Source organism: Mastigoproctus giganteus, chromosome 8 (assembly GCF_048544385.1).
Source record: "Mastigoproctus giganteus isolate SK-2022 chromosome 8, ASM4854438v1, whole genome shotgun sequence".
NCBI classification, from domain to species: domain Eukaryota; kingdom Metazoa; phylum Arthropoda; class Arachnida; order Uropygi; family Thelyphonidae; genus Mastigoproctus; species Mastigoproctus giganteus.
Window position 1 is genome coordinate 177,497,496 of NC_143582.1, and position 21,756 is coordinate 177,519,251.

Consider the following 21,756-nt stretch of genomic DNA (forward strand, 5'->3'; position numbering starts at 1 on the left):
TACCTCCATTTATTCCTACAGGATACAAAATAAGTTTCCACAATTTTTTAAAGTTTGCACTGGCCGGCAAAAACTTACATAAAGTCAAATTTGTGTAAGTCGAGTATTACTTAAGTTGGGGAGTTCATGTATCTTCAATTAGATGGTTAATTATTATTTATTTTAATTTGTATTTTATGAAAGGCTGTTTCACATGAAGAAAGATGCTGTCGATACATCTTCAATGTTTTGCATAGGACATCAGCAATAGCTTTCCAATTCTGGTAATACTGAAGTGATATAATTTACCACTAAACTGTCTGATTTTGTTCTAGACCCTTTTAATGTCTGAATTTCTAATGATGGTTGAAACAAACTGAATCAGGATTGTTTCATTTTTTGTCTTAGATAATGTACATCAGCTCTTGTTTTCTTATATTGTATTGAACCAGTCTTAGGATGTTTTAAGATTTATTTTTTTTTTAGTACAGTTTCTTATTCCACCACACCTCAGGCAATTGCAAATTTTATAAGAACCCTTAGAAGAGTTTGAGCAGAGAATATATGTACAAGTTCATGTAACCAATTAATGACATTAAAATGAAGTTTATTATTACAAAATGAGTAGATTAAAATGATTTTTATGTAAAATCCAATTAAAATAAACTGGTTAAAAGGAATTAAAAAACAGAACCAAATAAATAAAACTGGTAAAACAAGCCATCAGGACTTGAACAACAGTTTTCAGCTTTTATATGCAGCCTTCTTCAAACTAAGAAAACAATGGCTAAGATTGAGACTATTACACATCAGTAGCTAAAAGACTACTCAAACATATGTTACCAAGATTTACCCCTCAGTGTAAAGTTATCTTTACACTGAGGAGTAAAGATAATTTTATTTCCCCCACCCACCAATCCAAGACCATAACCTCCCCTCAATGAGAGATGGGGAGGTTATGGTCTCCAAAATTATCTCCTTACCAAGAAAGACTTCATATACTAGTAGAAAGCTGCTATTAGTCTTTACCTGGTTTTTATTTTGGTAGATCTTAAAAAAAAAATTACTTTTAGTACAGACAGTTTTTACACTTTTAAAAAGTTTAACTGATTTTACATGTCATTATTTTAATTGTTTTTATTCACATGTTTCAGTAATTTTTTTTTAGTAATAAACTGTAACATAGTTGTTGGTTGTATGACTAACACATTTTGCAAATTTGGTGGGCAATTTTAGAATTATAGTCATTTTCATTATCCGATGTATGCATAAGTTACTAAAGTCTATAAGAACAGAATGTACAGGTTTCTTCTCAAAATTAGCTAACTTATGATGCTGACTTGAAAGTTTGCATTATGAAATCTCTATATCATTCTTGCTTCCATTTGTGGATGCATACAACTTAAAATGTTGCAATCACTAAAGTGATTGCTATTAAGGGATCTAAAATTTACCAGTCAATGAGAATATAAAGTTGGAGAGCAAATGGAAAGATCAATTACCAAGCTCACTCCTGTGGGGAGGTGCACACATGTAAAAACTCAGTACCAAGGAGTACAAGATTGTTTGTCCAGGAGGCTCTTTATTATCGCCTTTATCAAAAGACTGAGCCCAACAGTAGACGAGGTTGATTAGTCTCCTTACGGAATAGTGTATGTAGTTTATTTACAAGATAGTGAGAAAATACACAATTTGATGAGATCTATAGTGAAAACTTTGTTAATGTGATACTGAACATAACATGTGTTGCGACAGTTTCCAAAGGTTTTGTAAAGATGTATACTTGGAGAGGATTCCTTCACTAATGAGTATTGATAGATGTACCACATTATAGAAGACTCTTTCCAATATATCAAAAATGTTATATTAAAAGTGAGATTTGAAGGATTATGTTTCTTTCCTATAGAAAAATTGTGCAACAAGGTTGTTGGTATCATCAAGTTACTATAGAGGCCTTATCAGTTCAACTCAGTTTCTTGAGTTATCCCAAATTAAAAATTTTCTTCTTGTTTCTGAGAGGCTGATTTATGCTAGCCAGATTTTAAGCATGTTAGCATATACATGTAAAGCACTGATTTTCTTCGCCTATGGTTTGTCTGTCTGCATGTGATAACTCAATTCCTAGTGGATGGATTTTCATAAACTTTCATATTTGGAACTTTTAGAAACTTTTATCTCTCCAATCCAAATTTCATCTAAACCAGTACACACTTCATAAAAAAATCAGACAGACAGAAATCCGGCAATTATTTCTTTTTCCATCCATCTGCTTGTAATAACTATTCTCAATGAATGGATTTTTCATGAAATTTTATATTTTGGCTCTTTAGAATGATTTTAAGCCTTCCCAAATTTCACTAAATAACAGAACCAACAGAAATCTGGAAATTTTTTTTTTATTTATACATATCACATAGGCTATTCATGTCTCACATATCATGGCTGAAGCACTGTACATTATGTTTGTTACTGATTGGAGGAATGAATGGGTAGTGTGGGAGGTTTTCCTTACATTTTAAGCACTCTTTATTAATGTGATACTGAACTTTGTACACAAAAAGAAACAAAATTTTGCATCTTATTTTTAATGTACTAAATCATTTTTAATAAAAATAATTTAAATTTTCAACTTTAAATACAATATCAATTGAAATAGTCTATCTGAAGTATTCCTTTTATTTCAGTGTTCACTTTGTTTATGTGCATTTCTCCTAATTCAACTTTTATAAAGAGAAAAATTTTCTTTCCTGCTCTATAAATAAAAATATATAGCATATAAATTGTAGAATTAATACAACATATTTTAACATATGATAATCTTTTAAAGAAAGTAAGTGATTTCTGTAAATTACAGTTTACAAATAATGAACAAATAAATACATAAAAAAAAAAAAAAAAAAAAATATATATATATGCTCCAAAAAGTATTTAGACAGGTGTTTCTCAGTCATCTCATTGCCACATGCTTCACTGCTTGTTGGGCCCACCTTTAGTTATGATACATGCCACCTTACAGGTAGTGTGTATCAAACACAGCACAGCTTTAGAAGGATTTTCTCCACTATCTTTCCTTATCACTTCATGTGATAGCTTAATCTTAATAGTAGAACCACAATTCTCCACTAATAATTAGTACTGACGAATAATGCAAGGAAACAAGCATGCATTACCCCCTCCAATACACCTCATTTTTTCATCCCATCCAATAATTTGCCTAATTCTTTCTTAAAAGTTATTCTATCCACCTACTTTCAACAACACCACATGGAGGTTTGTTCCAATCAATCACTTTGGTTGTTGATAGTGATATCTCCTATAAACATCCTTTTTAAATTTAAAAGAATTGTCCTCTTATGTGTTGTCTCAGAAAGAGTAGTCTTTGAACTTTTTTTTTAATTAGACTATGCATGCGAGTGTTACTTGACAAGGTTTGTATAAATAAATCTCTATGCAAAAGATTCAATCATTAAAAATGATGTATTATTTTCAATACATCATTGCATTATATTTTCATCCAATTTCCTTTTTACACAAAAATTCTCCCTTTCTGTGATCCTCATGCTTATATAGTGAATCTTCCTAGGTACTTCATTCTGAAATAGCCAGCAACTTCAAATGCAAGCAGAATCCTGTAAGGCAGAGATTAGCATTAGTAGTGGCATATGATACAAGAACAGCATCAGCCAAAAAAAAAAAAACCCAACACTTTCCATTCACCCATCCATTCATTCCAAAAGTTTGTCCTGTTCTTTCTTGAATTCATTTAAGCTATCAACTTCCGCAACAACAGATGGAAGTTTGTCCCAGCAATCAGCCACTTGCTGGCTAAAGGTAAATTTCTGCACATCTATTTTGCAACCATCTTTCCTCAGTTTGAGTTTATGCCTCCTCAAGTGCATAAACCAAACAGGAGTAAGAATTCCATCGGCATTGATCTTGCTCAAACCATTCAAAGCTTTATACACCTCAATCAGATCACCTTGCTGCCTAGTCTCTAGACACTGCAATTTGTAGGATTGAAGCTTTTTTGGTAAAAGTGCCCTTTGTTCCCCTCACCAATCTTGTTGCCCTTCTCTGTACTTATTCCAGCAGCTCTACATCCCTTGTAAAACAAGTCCTCCAGACCTGTATGAGATGGGCCTATATGAGAGTTTGAAGAACATGGTGGATGCCCTCGAAAGATCTAAATTGAGGGGCCCATCAGGCTCTCAACTGCCCACATCAACACCAGAGCTTGCACTTGGTCATCACACAACACAGCAGCAACCCCCAAGGCAGATTGCGCTGGTCCCAAAGGAACTAGTAGTTGTTGGTGACTCTATTGTCAGGGAAACGGGAAACATCCTTTGTAGAAAGGACAGATGGAACAGGACCAGGGTATGTCTGCCAGGGGCAAAGGTTGATGACATTGTAGAGCAGATATCTTTTAAGGGCACAAAAGGTGATATAGTTGGCACTAATGATATTAAGAGTAGAAGACCGGCAGAATTATTTAACGAGTACACTGATGAAAAAAAGCCGTGAATTAGGGTTGAATTTGAAGTGTCTGCAATTCTGCCCAGACACGATAGGAGGGAGTATATGATGAGAGCCTTGTCGACCAATTCGGCCCTGGAAAGATTGTGCAAGGCTCAAGGGGTAGAATTTTTTTCAGCCTGGACTGTACTTGTTAACAGGAGAGATTGCTTCTACAGGGATGGGATACACTTAAATAGAAAGGGTGCAAGAATATTTGCTGATGCTATCGAGGCAGTGTTAGGTGGGTCAGAAAACTGATAGCTTGGGGGGATACAAGGACTAATAGTTTAACAGTAGCCGTAGGCAGAGGTGAAGGTGATTCTTGCACAACTTCTATTAGTAGCGACCTGGAGCGAGGGGTGTTCGGGGTTTCAGGGACGGATGTCAGTCATTGTGAAACAGGTGGGTATATGGGATGTGTTAGAGTGGCTGGGAATAGGAATAGGTGCATGTATACCAATGCTAGAAGTATAGTAAATAAATTTGATGAATTTGAAGTGTTGGTCAAGACATCAAAGGAGGATATTATTGGGATATCAGAGACGTGGTGTCACACAGATATAAGGAATGCCGAACTGGAATTTGGGAAGTACAATGCGTACAGAAAGGATAGAGAGGGAGGAGGTGTTATGCTGTTAATAAAGAAAAACAGCAAATCAAAAGAAGTGCATCCAGTTGATATAGATGAACAGTGCACTGTTCAGTCAGTTTGGTGTGACATAAGCACTGCGAAAGCAAAAATTAGAGTAGGAGTGTGTTATAGGCCTAATGACTCGAATGAGTACAATGAACAATTGTACAGAGAAATAGAGTGGGTTAGTAAATCGGAATGTCTTATAATGGGGGATTTTAACTTCCCAGATATTGACTGGAACTTGTGGGTTGGGCACTCACACACTAGTCAGACTTTTGTGGATTTATTGGATGATTGTTTTCTGCAGCAGCATGTTCGAGAGGCAACCAGAGAAAGTAATACTCTTGATCTGGTTATCAGCAGTGATCATTCATGTATTAGGAATTTGCAGATAAAAGAACCACTAGGTGGCAGTGATCACAGTGTACTGACGTGGGATTTACTTAAAGATTTAATTACCATCAGGGGTAAAGGAAAGGGTTTGTGCTTCCGTAAAGGTGAGTACAGTGGTCTCTGACAGTTTTTAAATTCTGTACAGTGCGATCAACTGACGATGTTACCAACAGTAAATTCTAAGTGGGAAGCATTCAAGGAATTAATCGTGGAAGCTACTAAAAGTTTCATTAAGAAATATTGTTCAAGGTTTAGGCCTAAATGGTTGTCAAATGAACTAATGAGACTCTTAACAGAGAAGAAAAATGCATGGGATGCATATAAATTATCAAGCTACTCAGAAGCCTATGGCAGATATAAGTTAATCTGTAATCAGGTCACAAAGGAGGTTTGGCAGGCGAAGGCAGATTACGAGAAATCCTTGGCAAAAGATGCTAAGAAAAACAGCAAAGATTTCTTTACTTATATAAACTCTAAAAGGAAGGGGATGAATCTGATTGGTCCACTTGACATCGATGGTTCGACTGTTGATGATCCTGCTCAGATAGCAAACAAACTGAATGAGTATTTTGCATCTACATTCACACATGAGGAGTTATTAAGGTTTGAAAATGGCAGAAGGTTATCAAATTGTAGCAGTGTGCTTAATGATCTTGTAATAACTGAGAGAAAAGTGGAAGAGAAATTGTTGAAGTTAAACATAAGAAAAGCACCTGGGGTGGATGGGATCTATCCAGTTATATTAAAGGAGGCGGCAAAGCAACTAAGCAAACCCTTAGCCATAATTATGAGAGCATTCTTGGACTCAGGGGAGGTCCCCACGGACTGGAGATGTGCAAATGTATCCCCAATTCACAAAGGGGGATCGAAGGGTGACACGAGTAATTACAGACCAGTTAGTTTAACTTCTGTTCCGGGTAAAATAATGGAGTTGCTGGTTAAAGATGCATTGCAGGATCATCTAGACAAGACTGCAGCAATAATTCAGACACAGCATGGGTTTGTTAAGGGAAAGTCTTGTCTGACAAATTTGATAGGATATTATGATGTGGTTTACAAAGGAACTGGATGCAAAAAATAATTTTGATATCATATATTTGGATTTCAGGAAAGCTTTTGACACTGTTGTGCATGGAAGACTATTGTACAAATTGGAGCAGAATGGTATTAAGGGTAAGTTGCTACAATGGATAAAAGGATGGTTAAGTGGGAGAAGACAGAGGGTGGTAATCAATGGGTGCTGCTCTTCTTGGACTAATGTTATTAGTGGAGTCCCACAGGGTTCGGTGTTAGGTCCACTGTTGTTTTGTATATTTATCAATGATATTGATGAAGATATATCAGGCTTAATGTCGAAGTTTGCAAATGATACAAAGGTTGGCAGGGTTGTTAATGACAGTAATGGCAGTGTGCTACTGCAACAGGATCTAGATAATTTGGGCAGATGGGCTAAGAAGTGGCAACTGAAGTTTAACCTTGACAAATGCAAATACTGCATATGGGTAGAAGTAACCCCAGAGAAACGTACCAACTGTGTGGTACTACACTTAAGGTGGTAGAAAATGAAAAAGACCTGGAAGTAATTGTGCAGTCAGATATGAAGTTCTCTGAGCAGTGTAGACAGGCTGCCAGGGCAGGTCATCGGGTTTTGTCAATGATATATAGGAATTTTGCTAGCAGGGAAAAAGAGGTGATTATCCCTCTGTATAAGGCAATGGTCAGGCCACGCCTTGAGTACTGTGTACAGGTCTGGAAGCTTCATTTTAGGAAGGATGTAGATTTACTTGAGCGTGTACAGAGAAGGGCAACAAGATTGGTGAGGGGAATAAGGGATCGATCCTCTTACCAAGAGAGGCTTAAGTTCTGCAAATTGCAGTGGCTGGAGACTAGGCACCTGGGCGGTGATCTGATTGAGGTATATAAGGCCTTGAATGGGTTGAGCACGCTGAATTCTGATGGGATCCTTCCACTTGTTCAGATTACGAATCTAAGGGGGGGGGGCATAAATTCAAATTAAGAAAAGACAGATGTAGAATAGATGTGTGAAAATTTGCCTTTAGCCAGCGGGTGGTTAATTGCTGGAACAAACTTCCATCTGTCACTGTGGAAGTTGATAGGTTGAATAAATTTAAGGAGGAACTGGACAGGCATTTGGAGGGAATGGTGTGATTTTTTTTTTTTTGGCTGATGCTGCATAAGCTCATACATTTGCTTTCTTGCATCACATGCCACTACTACCTGTATGACAGAATCTTCTCTTGTTTTAGACTCTCCAGAACCTTGCCAATATAAATGCCTAAATCAGAATTATCCCACTGATTTAGTCTGCTACACTAATCAACTTCAAAAATAGAAGTTGAAGGTCTGAAAACTATTGATATAATGAATTTGCACATAACATTCTTCAAAAGATCTAGGAGTAATGATCCTCAGTTACACAGATCTGATCATGCTAGATTGAAGCATCATGGATTTTCAGATGTTAGCATAACATTTAAAATAAACAAGTAAATTGCTTTATTAAAGAAAAGAGTTATATTAACAGATTAGTGAGGATAACATACCTCAAATTATCAGCTTGATTGAAAAAAAAAAAAAAAAAAAGTTTGCAATTCCAAAGTTTGCTTTCTTAGGGAGTTTTTAATTAGTCCTCTTTCAAAACTTCTTTTGGATCATGAAGTGAATTTGGATAAGAGTTAGTGGGACTCAATAGCGATTGCTTGTATTTTTCAATTTCAGAACTGTGCTCTTACAGCTTTTTTTTTAACCAGTTATAACATTTTCTTTAAATAAACTTGTTAAAGGTTGAAAGCAGTATAGTTACACCTTTAACCAAAGACAGCCAGAGTTTACATACATGCTTCAAAATCTTTTTCACTTCAGTGGCATTCAGTTGAAACATTTTAAATCCATCTTTCCTTTTAGTGTTTCTCTTTAGATAGTAAAGAATGTTTATCAAATATTCATCCACTTCCACAAGTGCATACAGCCCCATTTTCAGAACACAATAAGATGACAAGGAAAATCTATTACACATGACAATGCATAGCATAACAGGGGTATTATCAACACTAGGTGCCAGGCAGTTTTTTTTAAAGAAATCCCACATTTTTTAAAGTTGTTCAGAAGATTCCCAATGTCATTGAACTCTGTAGAGTCACCTTCCAATGCTTGCAACAGAGCTTCAGAAATTACACATGTGGCTGTGTATTTCTAAAGCTCTTCATTACAGGTTGGTTTTTGAATTAATTCTGATATTTTATTTTAATATACTAACCTATAGTTAATATCCCTATAGCCACATAGGTTAGTTTATTTTTGTATTTAGATAGGTATTTGGAAAGCTACAGCTTAATATTCAGATAGCCTTTGTTATTGATATTTTGGTGGGAACTTCGTAACTTTTGTTGGTTAGCTTAAATTTAATTTCACTAGTGGTTAAAAGTTTTGTCAGTGGCATAATTTCTGTAATATTATGTTAATTTAAATTCCATAGTATATTGTAAGTTTAAGTCTAAATTATTCAGAAAGCTACAGCTTAATATTCAGATAGCCTTTGTTATTGATATTTTGGTGGGAACTTCGTAACTTTTGTTGGTTAGCTTAAATTTAATTTCACTAGTGGTTAAAAGTTTTGTCAGTGGCATAATTTCTGTAATATTATGTTAATTTAAATTCCATAGTATATTGTAAGTTTAAGTCTAAATTATTCAGAAAGCTACAGCTTAATATTCAGATAGCCTTTGTTATCGATATTTTGTCAAGAATTTAACTTTTGTGTTCAGTAGCTTAAATTTAACTTCTGCAATATTTTGTTAAAATAAATTCTGAAATATATTGTAAATTTAAATTTTGTAATCTTTGTAAAGTTCAGGGACATTTGGACAAACGTTCAGGGACAAACGGAAATGCCTGCAGGCATTTATGGTGCGAGTTGTGGCTTCATTGTATAGCCTACGGCATGTACAAACTGGCAATTCTTCTCTTTGCAACTGATCTCAAATTACAACTTGGTGCATGTTGAGAAGAATGAGCCATCGAAGAAACGAGTGTTTGCCCTAGAAACAAAATGTAACTGGGAGCTTGTCAGGGACTCAAGTAACACTTGAACTGCCAAGTGATGCGCCCCCCCTCCCAATTCAGGTCCAAGAAAAGAATAGTTAAGTGCAGACTGCTCTCATCAAAAGTGATCTAGTCTTATTGAGAGACTATTGTCATGGAAACAGGTAACATTTCTTATAATAAAGACAGGTGGTCCAGAACCAGTGTTTTCCAGGAGCAACAACTGATGCTGTTACCAACAGATTGTCAGATTTTAAGGGAGGTAAAGAGAGAATTATTATCCATGTGGAGACTAACAATATTAAATGTACACGACCTGACCATCTGTTGGATAACTATAGGACTATGCTGAAAAAATGCTGCGAGTTAGGTCAGAATGCATGTGTCTGCAATTCAGCCCAGACATGATAGGAGGGATTATATGCTGAAAGACTTGTGGATTAACTTGAGACTTAAAATCTACAAGGCTCTAGGGTCAAAAATGTTTTTTTTTTTATATCAGCATGGCCTCCATTTGTAGGTAGAAGGAATTATTTTGTAGAGAGTATTCATTTGAACAAACATGGTGCAAGGATTTCTGCCAGTATCACTGATGATACCTTAATGGTTCAAAGAAACTGCTAGTTAGGGGAATGGAGGTGAAGGGTAATATAGATCTGCATTTATCTGATGATATGGATAAAAGTAATGATTGCAATCACCTCAAGAAGTCTTGTTTGTTATTGCAACAACCAATGTTGGCAAGATGTCTGATGGTAGCAATATTTCAAAGGAGTGGGAAGATAAAGCTAGGGAAACAAGCCTAAATAACTTCAAGGGGCATGTCAGGTTAGTAAACTACAGAAGAATACTTAGTCTTAACTGTGTCTACAGTAGTGTTGTCAGTAATATGGTTGGATTTGAAAACTCCTAGTTAGAACAACTAATGCTGACATAATGGGGCTGACAAAAATGTGGTGCCACCAGGAAATTGGGGAATGATGAGTTCCACTATGGAATGTATAATGTATTTAGGGAAGACAGAAGAGGTGGTGGTGATGTGATGTTTCTTATCAAAAGCAACCTGAGCACAAAAAGAGCTTCAATCTGAAGTTACATCTATCCGGACAAGAACCTGAGTGGTATGAGTTGGAAGCAAAGATATAATGAGTGGAAGTAATCTACAGACCAGAAGGTTGTAATGAACATGACAAGTCTTTACATGCAGACGGAATGGGCAAGCAATCACGAAAGTCTTATTATGGGAGACTTCAATCTGCCCCACACTGATTGAAATAAGTGGGAGGGACTCTTACAAGGGAGAAATTTTTTTCCAAATAAACTAGATTGTTATTCATACCAGCATGTCAGAGTTAAGGGTGAGAATACTCTTGACCTCATCATTACTTACAAATTAGATGACACCACAGGGAAACCATTGGCATATAGTGATCATGCAGTTGTCAACTGGAAGTTGAAGAAAGGTGTTGCAGTAGTTAAAGGTATGGGTTTTAATTTCACAAGAGGAGACTGACAGTTCTGGTATTACTGAAGTGATGAAGGGAGATAATTTACCACTAATTTGTCTAGTTTTTACCACTAATTTGTCTAGTTTTTCTCTAGGCATTACATGACATCTATTAATTGGGCAGATTGCAGAGTGAGGGCAAATACACTTGAATTATGGAATACCTTTAAAGCAAAAAATCACAGAAACCATGAACGCATTTGATGAATGAGGAGCTGGTTGATCAAATAGAGCAGAAAAAGATAGCATGTGATAATTAGAGCAATGAAAAGTACTAAATCCTACAATAGCTAAAAATTGATTTGTAATAGTACCACAATTGAGTAAAATAATTTGAGAGTTACTGTGGGTCTATGAGAAAGAGAGTTAGGTTACGTAGGGTTGTACCTTGGTGGAATATAGTTCTGATGGATATGAGGAGGAGGGTGAACAGGCCGAGGAGGAATTACCAAAGAGTACCTGATCATTGGAAACAGCCATTTCCAGCACCCTCAAAAACATCAACTTACATGGCGAAATCCATCTGGCAAGGACTCAGCAATCCTGGACTACATTTTGATCAATGCCAGATTTCGCTCATCACTCATGGATGTTCGTGCCATGAGGGGACCTGATTGCGGATCTGATCATTACCTCATCCGGGCTAAGGTGCAGCTCAAATTACGGCATGCAAAAAGATCATCTCGGTCAGCCAAGCTGGACTGGAGGCAGCTAATGAATGCTGCCAACAAACAGGTATATCAGATCGCCCTATCCAACCGCTTCGAGATGCTGGCCGTGCCCGAGGATATAAATGAAGAAGAAAAGCAGATCTCTGATGCCATCCTGGAATGTGCCAAGCCCCTATGTCCACCTGCCCGACGTCAAACGCAACCATGGATATCAGACGAGTGCCTCGACCTCGTGGACAAATGGAAACAGGCAAAGTTGGTCGACTTTGAACGGTACCGGCAGCTAAACCGAGAAGTCCGACAAAGAATGACAGCAGAAAGAGAAGCATACTGGAACCAAGTGGCAGACGATCTTGAAGTGGCAGCATCCAAAAACGAGTACCGCACTCTCTACCGCACCCTCAGATGTCTGAGTGGAAAGACTAAATTGACTAGTGACAACATCAAGAATGCTGATGGGACCTTCGTGCGATCACCATCCGAACGCCTGCAACGGTGGAGTGAATTCTTCAAAGCTCTGTATAATCACGACCCACCTCAGGGACCGCCAGCAACAGCACTCTCGATCGACCCCCCTGAGGTCTCCATGGTCGATGTTGAGCCTACAGTAGAAGAAGTGAAAGCAGCCATACAATCCCTGAAGAATGGCAAGGCACCAGGAGTGGACCAAGTCACCACAGAAGCGATCAAAGCCGGGGGAGATGTACTGCTTCGCCGACTACACTCACTCCTCAAAACCATCTGGTGCACTGAACAAATTCCGTTAACATGGAGGAAAGCCATTATCGTACCGATCCACAAGAAAGGTGATAACCGGGACTGCAAGAACTACCGTGGCATCAGCCTCCTTTCCATCATTGGAAAGGTCTTTATGAAGATTATCCAGTCAAGACTGCAAAAACATCGCGAGCAAACCAGTCGAGAAGAACAGGCAGGATTTAGACCCGGGCGAGGATGCTGTGATCAAATCTTTGCCATTCGTCAGCTGATGGAGGAGAGGATCCGGTGTGGACAGCGAACCGTCATTGTTTTCATTGACTTTAAGTCTGCTTTCGACTGTGTCCACCGGCCTGCCTTATGGAAACTACTAGAGGTTGAACATGTACCTCGAAAAGTCATCACACTCCTCCAAACTGCATACAATGGTTTAACCAGCCAGGTGCGCATCCAGAACGATTTATCTGAGGAATTTACCATCCAAACTGGAGTCCGCCAAGGGGATGTAGCCTCCCCGTTGCTTTTCAACATCGTGGTCGACGCCATTATGAGGCAAGCATTCAGAAACAGACAGGGCATACAATATGACAAGGATCACTATGTGACTGACCTGATGTTTGCTGATGATAGTGCTATCCTTGCCGGTAACGACGCTGAAGCCACGGAAATCCTCTACGACATTGCCCGCATTGCCCGGCCATACGGTTTGAAGATCAATGCTGGTAAGACAAAGGCCCTGACAACAGATGGGTCGCAAGCCACCATCTATCTCGAAGGCGTCCAGATCGAGCAAGTGCAGGACTTTAAATACCTTGGGTCGCTGGTCCAGGAGAAGAAAGTTGCATCCACCATGGAAATTCACAGCAGAATTGGACAGGCGGCCACTGCGTTCGCCTCGCTCAAATGGTGTCTGTGGAAGAGGACCAACATTTCCACAAAGACTAAAATCCGACTCTTCCGGACTTTGATCCTGCCCATTCTTCTTTACGGATCGGAAACATGGATTTGTCTCAAGTTAGATTTGAACAAACTTGAGGTATTCCAAATGCGATGCCTGCGGCAGATCTTGGGCATCTCTCTTCGCGACCGCATCACTAATGATACCATCCGCGCCAGATGCCAACAGCAACCAACCATTGCCGACCAAATCCAGAAGCGAAGGCTCAGATGGTTTGGCCACGTATGTAGAATGGGCACGAACAGAATACCATCCACACTCCTTTGGAGACAACGACCCACCCAATGGAGCATCCAACGGACCGCACCTAGGAAAACGTGGGCCAAGCAAGTGGAAGATGACTTGAAGAGCCGACGTCTCGACCTTAACCAGGCCAGGACTGAAGCCATGGATCGTAAGGTATGGAAGAACATCACAGAGCAAGTCCGAAACCCTGCGGCACCTACAGCAGCATACTGGTTGCGTGGCCAACCGCCTCCCCCAGCTGCCAGCTAAGGACCAAAGAAGAAGAAGAAGGAGGGGAATATTAGAGGAGGAAGACACTTTGAAAAGACAATAATTGCAGCATAGGAGTATACTGTTAAAATACAATATGAAATAAGAAACATGGAAGAGATATGTTAAGGAGGAAATGAGCAAGGATGTATGGAAGTTGCCATACAAAATATTGATTGGGAGTCCTCTGTGAGGTGTTTGCTCTCCTGTTTCCAAGGGACTACTTAAGTATTGAGAATAGGGAACAAAGTTGAATTAGGAATAGGAATTTGAATATTGGTTATGATGGAAAACAGAGTCTGAGTAGGAAGAACTGAGAAAAGCTTTGGAGAAGATGAAATTAAAGAAAGCTCCTGGAAATGGTTTATTACCTGAGGTGGTTAAGAAGTTTGGAGAGAAATGAACTTCTGGTATTATTTAATAGATGTTTAAAGGAAAAGATATTTCCACAGAGATGGAAGGAGGTCCACAAAGATATTGTTGAAAAATTGAGATAAGGTAGTAACAGACCCAAGCTCATACCGTCCAGTGACTTTATTGTCAGTAATTACAAAGTTATTGGAGAGACTGTTAATGAATTGATTGGAAGAATATTATGGAAAAATAGATGTTTAAAGAAAAATAGATGTTTAAAGGAAAAGATATTTCCACAGAGATGGAAGGAGGTCCACAAAGATATTGTTGAAAAATTGAGATAAGGTAGTAACAGACCCAAGCTCATACCGTCCAGTGACTTTATTGTCAGTAATTGCAAAGTTATTGGAGAGACTGTTAATGAATTGATTGGAAGAATATTATGGAAAAAGTGGAATGGGTAACTCTAGGCAGTATGGCTTTAGAATGGGAAAATCTACTGAAGATGCAATTGATAAAATGGCGACATATGTTCAAGAGGCTCCAGAGAAGTATGTACTTGGTATGTTTGACTTTAAGGGTGAATTTGAGTGTGGTGGCAGAGTTTTTAGCAAGGCAGAGAGAAATGAAGTGTTCTGGGCAGTACTATGGTGCATTAAAGTCTTATTTTGATCAGAGAAGAGTAACAGTAGTTACATGATATGGTAGAGTCTCACAAGAAATGGATAGAGGAGCCCTGCAAAGGTCAATTATTGGCCCATATAGCTGGAATGCAGTGATAGATGAGCTACTGGCTCAGGAGTGGGAAGGATGTGAGCAGGTGGCTTATGCAGACAACCTATTAATAATGGTGAGGTAATTCAAGAAAAGAAATAGAGGATAGGTTGAAGAAAGTTGTGGGGCAATTAGGATGAGTAACAATGAATAAGATGGAGATATCTACTGATAAGACTAAAATGGTGCTCAGAGGAAGGTTGAGTGAAGGAAGAAGGCTCACTTTGAAGATATTAAGAACATCTGTAGCATATGCCCCTTAGTCAAATACCATGGAGTACATATGGATGAGAAAATGTCATTTTTGCATCAAGTGCAGAAGTTAAAAGAAAAAGTGTGGGTTATATACTCTAAAATAAGGAAGATTAGTAGAATAGAATTGAGAGAATTTGGGGAGTGAAAGGAAAAAATCCCCAGATCTCCTCTATAAGTGTATCTTTGTGCCCATTATGACTTATGCATATGGGGCATAGGGTGACATTTAATAGTCACAAAAAAGGAGCATAATTTCTGCTCAGCAATTTGCCTTTTTGGCTGTGATGCAGTTGTGTAGAACAGTTTTAAATGATGCATTACAAGTAGTATCAGGAAAAGAACCAATTGATTTGGTTGTGATTAAATGAGTAATGGAGTATGCAATCAAGAAAAACAAGAGGATAGAAATATTGGGGATTAAATCTTGTATTGAGGAAAATAAGGTATATGGGAAGCAGGGTTTAAAGAGAGAAAATTATTGCAAAAAGAAATAGATAGTATTTGGCAAGAAAGGCGGAACCATTCCGACAGGTGCCATGTCATGTATGCCTTCTGCCTGGAGTGAAGGTAGTAAGAGAAATGGATGGATGGATGGCCAGGCTTTGATCTGATGGCTACAATGATAGTAAGTGGGCATGGAATAAAGAAAAGGTTGGCAGAGCTGGGAGTAGAAAATCATCCGAACTATGTATGGGAACATATTGAAGATACAGATTATGTGTTGGAAAATTGTACAAGGTACACAGACCAGAGAGAAATATTTTTCTCTAAGACTGGCTCTGACTCATACACCCACAGTGACAGTGTTATGCAAAGTTTTTCGCAATTCTCTAACAGTTAGAGCAAAACCATGTTATGACGCAGAAGCCTGTAGCAGATATAAGCTAGTCTGTAATCAGGTCACAAAGGAGGTTCGGCAGGCAAAGGCGGATTACGAGAAATCTTTGGCAAAAGATGCTAAGAAAAACAGCAAGGATTTCTTTACTTATATAAACTCTAAAAGGAAGGGGATGAATATGATTGGTCCACTTGACATCGATGGTTCGACTGTTGATGATCCTGCTCAGATAGCAAACAAACTGAATGAGTATTTTGCATCTACATTCACATGTGAGGAATTATTACAGTTTGAAAATGGAAGAAGGTTATCAAATTGTAGCAGTGTGCTTAATGATTTTGTAATAACTGAGAGCAAAGTGGAGGAGAAATTGTTGAAGTTAAACATAAGAAAGGCACCTGGGGTGGATGGGATCTATCCAGTTATATTAAAGGAGGCGGCAAAGCAACTAAGCAAACCCTTAGCCATAATTATGAGAGCATCCTTGGATTCAGGGGAGGTTCCCACGGACTGGAGATGTGCAAATGTATCCCCAATTCACAAAGGAGGTTCGAAGGGTGACACGAGTAATTACAGACCAGTTAGTTTAACTTCTGTTCCGGGTAAAATAATGGAGTCACTGGTTAAAGATGCATTGCAGGATCATCTAGACAAGACTGCAGCAATAATTCAGACACAGCATGGGTTTGTTAAGGGAAAGTCTTGCCTGACAAATTTGATTGGTTATTATGATGTGGTCACAAAGGAACTGGATGCAAAAAATAATTTTGATATCACATACTTGGATTTCAGGAAAGCTTTTGACACTGTTGTGCATGGAAGACTACTGTACAAATTGGAGCAGAATGGTATTAAGGGTAAGTTGCTACAATGGATAAAAGGATGGTTAAGTGGGAGAAGACAGAGGGTGGTAATCAATGGGTGCTGCTCTTCGTGGACTAATGTTATTAGTGGAGTCCCACAGGGTTCGGTGTTGGGTCCACTGTTGTTTTGTATATTTATCAATGATATTGATGAAGGTATATCAGGCTTAATGTCGAAGTTTGCAGATGACACGAAGGTTGGCAGGGTTGTTAATGACAGTAATGGCAGTGTGCTACTGCAACAGGATCTAGATAATTTGGGCAGATGGGCTAAGAAGTGGCAACTGAAGTTTAACCTTGACAAATGCAAAGTACTGCATATGGGTAGAAGTAACCCCAGAGAAACGTACCAACTGTGTGGTACTACACTTAAGGTGGTAGAAAATGAAAAAGACCTGGGAGTAATTGTGCAGTCAGATATGAAGTTTTCTGAGCAATGTAGACAGGCTGCTAGGGCAGGTCATGGGGTTTTGTCAATGATATACAGGAATTTTGCTAGCAGGGAAAAGGAGGTGATTGTCCCTCTGTATAAGGCAATGGTCAGGCCACGCCTTGAGTACTGCGTACAGGTCTGGAGGCCTCATTTTAGGAAGGATGTAGATTTGCTTGAGCGTGTACAGAGAAGAGCAACACGATTGGTGAGGGGAATGAAGGGATCCTCTTACCAAGAGAGGCTTAAGTTCTGCAAATTGCAGTGGCTGGAGACTAGGCACCTGCGCGGTGATCTGATTGAGGTCTATAAGGCCTTGAATGGGTTGAGCACGCTGAATTCTGATGGGATCCTCCCACTTGTTCAGAATACGAACCTACGGGGACATAAGTTCAAATTAAGAAAGGATAGATGTAGAATAGATGTGCGGAAATTTGCCTTTAGCCAGCGGGTAGTTAATTGCTGGAACAAACTTCCATCTGTCGTTGTGGAAGTTGATAGGTTAAATAAATTTAAGGAGGAACTGGACAGGCATTTGGAGGGTATGGTGTGATTTTTTTTGTTTTTTTTTTTTTTGGCTGATGCTGCATAAGCTCCTACACTTGCTTTCTTGCATCAAGTGCCACTACTACTACTACTACTATATAGGTACCATGTTGTGCAAGGATTGCCACAATTTATTAATCATGTTGTAGAAGTGCCATGTTATATGGGGGTTGCCTGTACTTGGTAAGAGAGCAAAGAATCGGTACAAGGAATTTTTCATCTAGACCAGAGAGAAATATTTTTCTCTAAGACTGGCTCTGACTCATACACCCACAGTGACAGTGTTATGCAAAGTTTTTCGCAATTCTCTAACAGTTAGAGCAAAACCATGTTATATAGGTACCATGTTGTGCAAGGATTGCCACAATTTATCAATCATGTTGTAGAAGTGCCATGTTATATGGAGGTTGCCTGTACTTGGTAAGAGAGCAAAGAATCAGTACAAGGAATTTTTCATCTATGTTTTTCAAATTTTTCACAAGCAAGAAAAACATTAATCAGATCAGACCCTTGTGCATTAGGTGTGAGACATCCCAGCTGATATTTTGGATGAATTGAAAATGTACTTTGCATCTGTCTTTCATGCTGAGAACAGACTGTGCAAGTAAGGCTGAGCTGAAATTACAGATGACTGTTTATTACAAAAACTTTTCAGCATAAAGGTAAGTAAGGCTCCTAGAGTTGATGGCATATACCCAGTAATTTTGAGGGAGACTGCCAGGGGGGTATATTGAACCATTGAAGTTAATTATGAGTGCATCTTTGGACTTGGTTGAGATTCCTTTGGATAGAGAAGTGCCAACATATCACCAAACATAAAGGCAGTTCTAAGAGCAGAGCTGCTAACTATAGACCAATTAGTCTGACTGCAATGGTAGGGAAAATCTCGGCAGCTATGATTGTAATCCAGGGACATTTAGATAGATATGGCATTCTGAACAACACACATGGTTTTGTTAGGGGAAAATCAAGTTTAGATAACTTAGTATGCTATTTTAGCACAGTTACTCATAAGCTGGATGAAAGCAACAATTGACAGTTTATTTGGATTTTAGCGAAGCATTTGACTCAGTCCCTCATGAAAAGGTACTGCATAAGCTGGAACAGGCTGGGATTACTGGAAAGATTCTAAGCTGGATTGAAGGAAATAAATTATTAATAAATATTAAGTATAAATTTAGATGAATTATAAATGTAATTTAAGCTGTGCAATACATACACTACTACCATTACTTTTGAATCACCTTTGTAAAGCATTCTTATCAAAAAGACAATGCTACATTTGTCCTATACAAAAATAAAAATCATGCTTATAAACACTCCCGTTACAAAGACAAACCTTCAGCCTTAAAGGATTGAGTTTAAACTCATATTACAGGTAATATCATTATCCACTTTATTAGGCCTAAATTAATGAAATGGTTTTAATATTATCAGCATTACCAAAAAGATGAATTACCAAAAGGGTGCAGTTGTTTCAAGACCAAGTTGGCTATTAGATGGTGGGTGACTTTAATTAGCAATCTTATGCTGACTTATAAATAATGTACCGAGTTCTAAGTGAGTAGCCTAGTGGTGTATGGAAGAAAGGAGTTAAAAGGAAACAAGGTGTTTAATTGGAAATTTTTCTTCCATGCACCACTCAGTTGTTCACTTAGAGGTCTTGAGTTTGTTTGTTATTTGGTTTTTAGGAGCATTAGCAACTAAGGCCATATTGCTCTGGGGATATGCGGTGGTCATTCCCTAACCTTTCCGCATCCTCCGTATTTGGTGGTCATGGGCTCGAACCCCGGTCTAATCAAGAAGCATGTGCTATGCAGTGCTGCTCCTGCCCACCTGGCTATGGAGGCACCTAGGTCTTGAGTTAAGTAATGTAAAACATAAGTGTGATCTATAAAATGAAGAGCAGAAAAGTGAAAAGATAACTCCTATATACTGGTCATCAACTCATGGATAATGGTATGGGTTTAATGTGAGTATAAATCAGAGCCTGTCACTGGAGTTAAATGAAAGCTAAATGTCTGTCACTGGAGGAACCATGGCATTCAAAGAATACATAAGTTTCAGTCATTACCAAAGACTATTTCGGTCATAGCAAATAAACATTAACAGGTAGTTAACTAACTTGACCTAAATGCTATTATACCTACACTGTTTCCTTTCTTCAGTAATCTGATCTGAAATCAATCCAGTTTCAAAAGATTTTTCTTCTTCTTCTTTACTAGGTTCAATTCCTGACAAAATGTATGCTATATCATTCAGTTTTCTCCTCTTCTTTTTCTGTTCCTTTTTTCCACTCTTCATTTTCTAGAAAGCATTTATGTTTACACTATTTTATTACATATTCCAGAAATGCATAAAAAAAACAAGTGAAATATCTGATATTACAAATGTTATTGCAAATAAGTTTCCTTATAGTTATGATTACTTCCAACCTAAATAAAGTAATGCATTCTTCATCTATTGTCCACCAGCCAAATACAGTGAAACTGTTTTTAAAGTAGCCTAACAGTCCTGTGCTAAATCCCTCTTATAAAAAAAGAAGGAAAATATAGAACTACACAAATTAGACAATTGTTCAGGGTCCATTACTAGGTAGGACCTATGACAATTCCTTGCCTGGTTATGCTGAATAAATTATAATACCATTTGAAATTAGGTGCATGCTGGAAGTATCTTTAGAACAAAATACAGTATAGCCATTATAACATTTATTAAATTACAAATTGACTTCAAATTAGTATTTCAATAATCACTATTGAAATTATATCAAGGTTCCCTCTGTAGGAGTCTATACACATATTTTGTCTAGGGATCAATCACTGCATGAATATTTTGCCTAGGGTCTTACAAATTTATAGTTGCACCCCTGCTTGAAGTGTAGTAAAGTCACTTGAAAGACACTTTCAAGTGACTTTACTACACACATGGGTTTCTTACAGTGTATTTGCCTAGAGGTTGGCCCTGGAGTGATATTTTTTGATGATATTTTGAAATTTGTAAATAAAAGTGAAAACTTCGTACATAAATGCTTTAAAATATAAAATGTTGTTTTGACTTTGTCAACACTATAGTAAAACTCTGAAATCAAATCAGAATAAAAAAAAATAGGAATGTAAAATAGCCTGTGATTCCTTTTTATGATGCAACTATATCCTCTACATTTATTTATGCATTACTTAATATTTGTTTATTGTATTTGGTTAATAAATATGTATTTGTTTTATCAAATTCTGGATCTGCATTTCATAAAAATTCTTTGATTTTAGTTTTTGTAAGCTCAAATCAGACAACTGAGGTCAACAAGTGCTATCTTCTGATTTTCAAAGCTTTTTTTGTGCTGTCATCTATTATAAACAGTGGCTACAATTTGTTGGAAGCACAGATAAGAGATGGTACATATAATAGAAAATCAAGACAATGCATTAAAGAAAGGTATTATCTGAAATATTCTTTGAAGTGTAGATGTACTTATATAAATACTTCCCAGAGCCCACATATGAAAAATGCAAAGCTACATATGTACTGCTGAGAAGGTTAAACCTATTTAATGTAAACAGCAAGAAGTCGGTTCTATAAAAGCCAATCTTATCTGTATTAAGCAAGCACTTTTTTGAAGTAACAGGTAATTCTGCATACAGTTGTCCCTTGCTATAGTGCTCTATTTTTTAATATTCTCCCCTAGAACAATGTTATTCAATCCAAACACCTTGAGAGAGGAGTTGCCCATTAAGTGTTTAGATGCCTGAGAAGCTGCATTGA

At 37.8% G+C, this 21,756-nt stretch overlaps 1 protein-coding gene across 1 annotated transcript in view; it reads right to left on the reverse strand.

The window, feature by feature from the left end:
- Nucleotides 1-2,705: 2,705 nt before the first annotated feature.
- Nucleotides 2,706-21,756, reverse strand: part of LOC150082033 (transcription factor IIIA-like) — a 159,145-nt gene continuing 140,094 nt past the window's right edge. Inside the window, exons 9-10 of the mRNA XM_090379927.1 lie at nt 20,145-20,301; nt 2,706-2,731 (exon numbers count right to left, since the gene is read on the reverse strand). Of these exons, the coding sequence (XP_090236053.1) occupies nt 2,730-2,731; nt 20,145-20,301 (159 nt within the window). The 3' untranslated portion in view covers nt 2,706-2,729. The remainder of the gene's footprint in view (nt 2,732-20,144; nt 20,302-21,756) is intronic.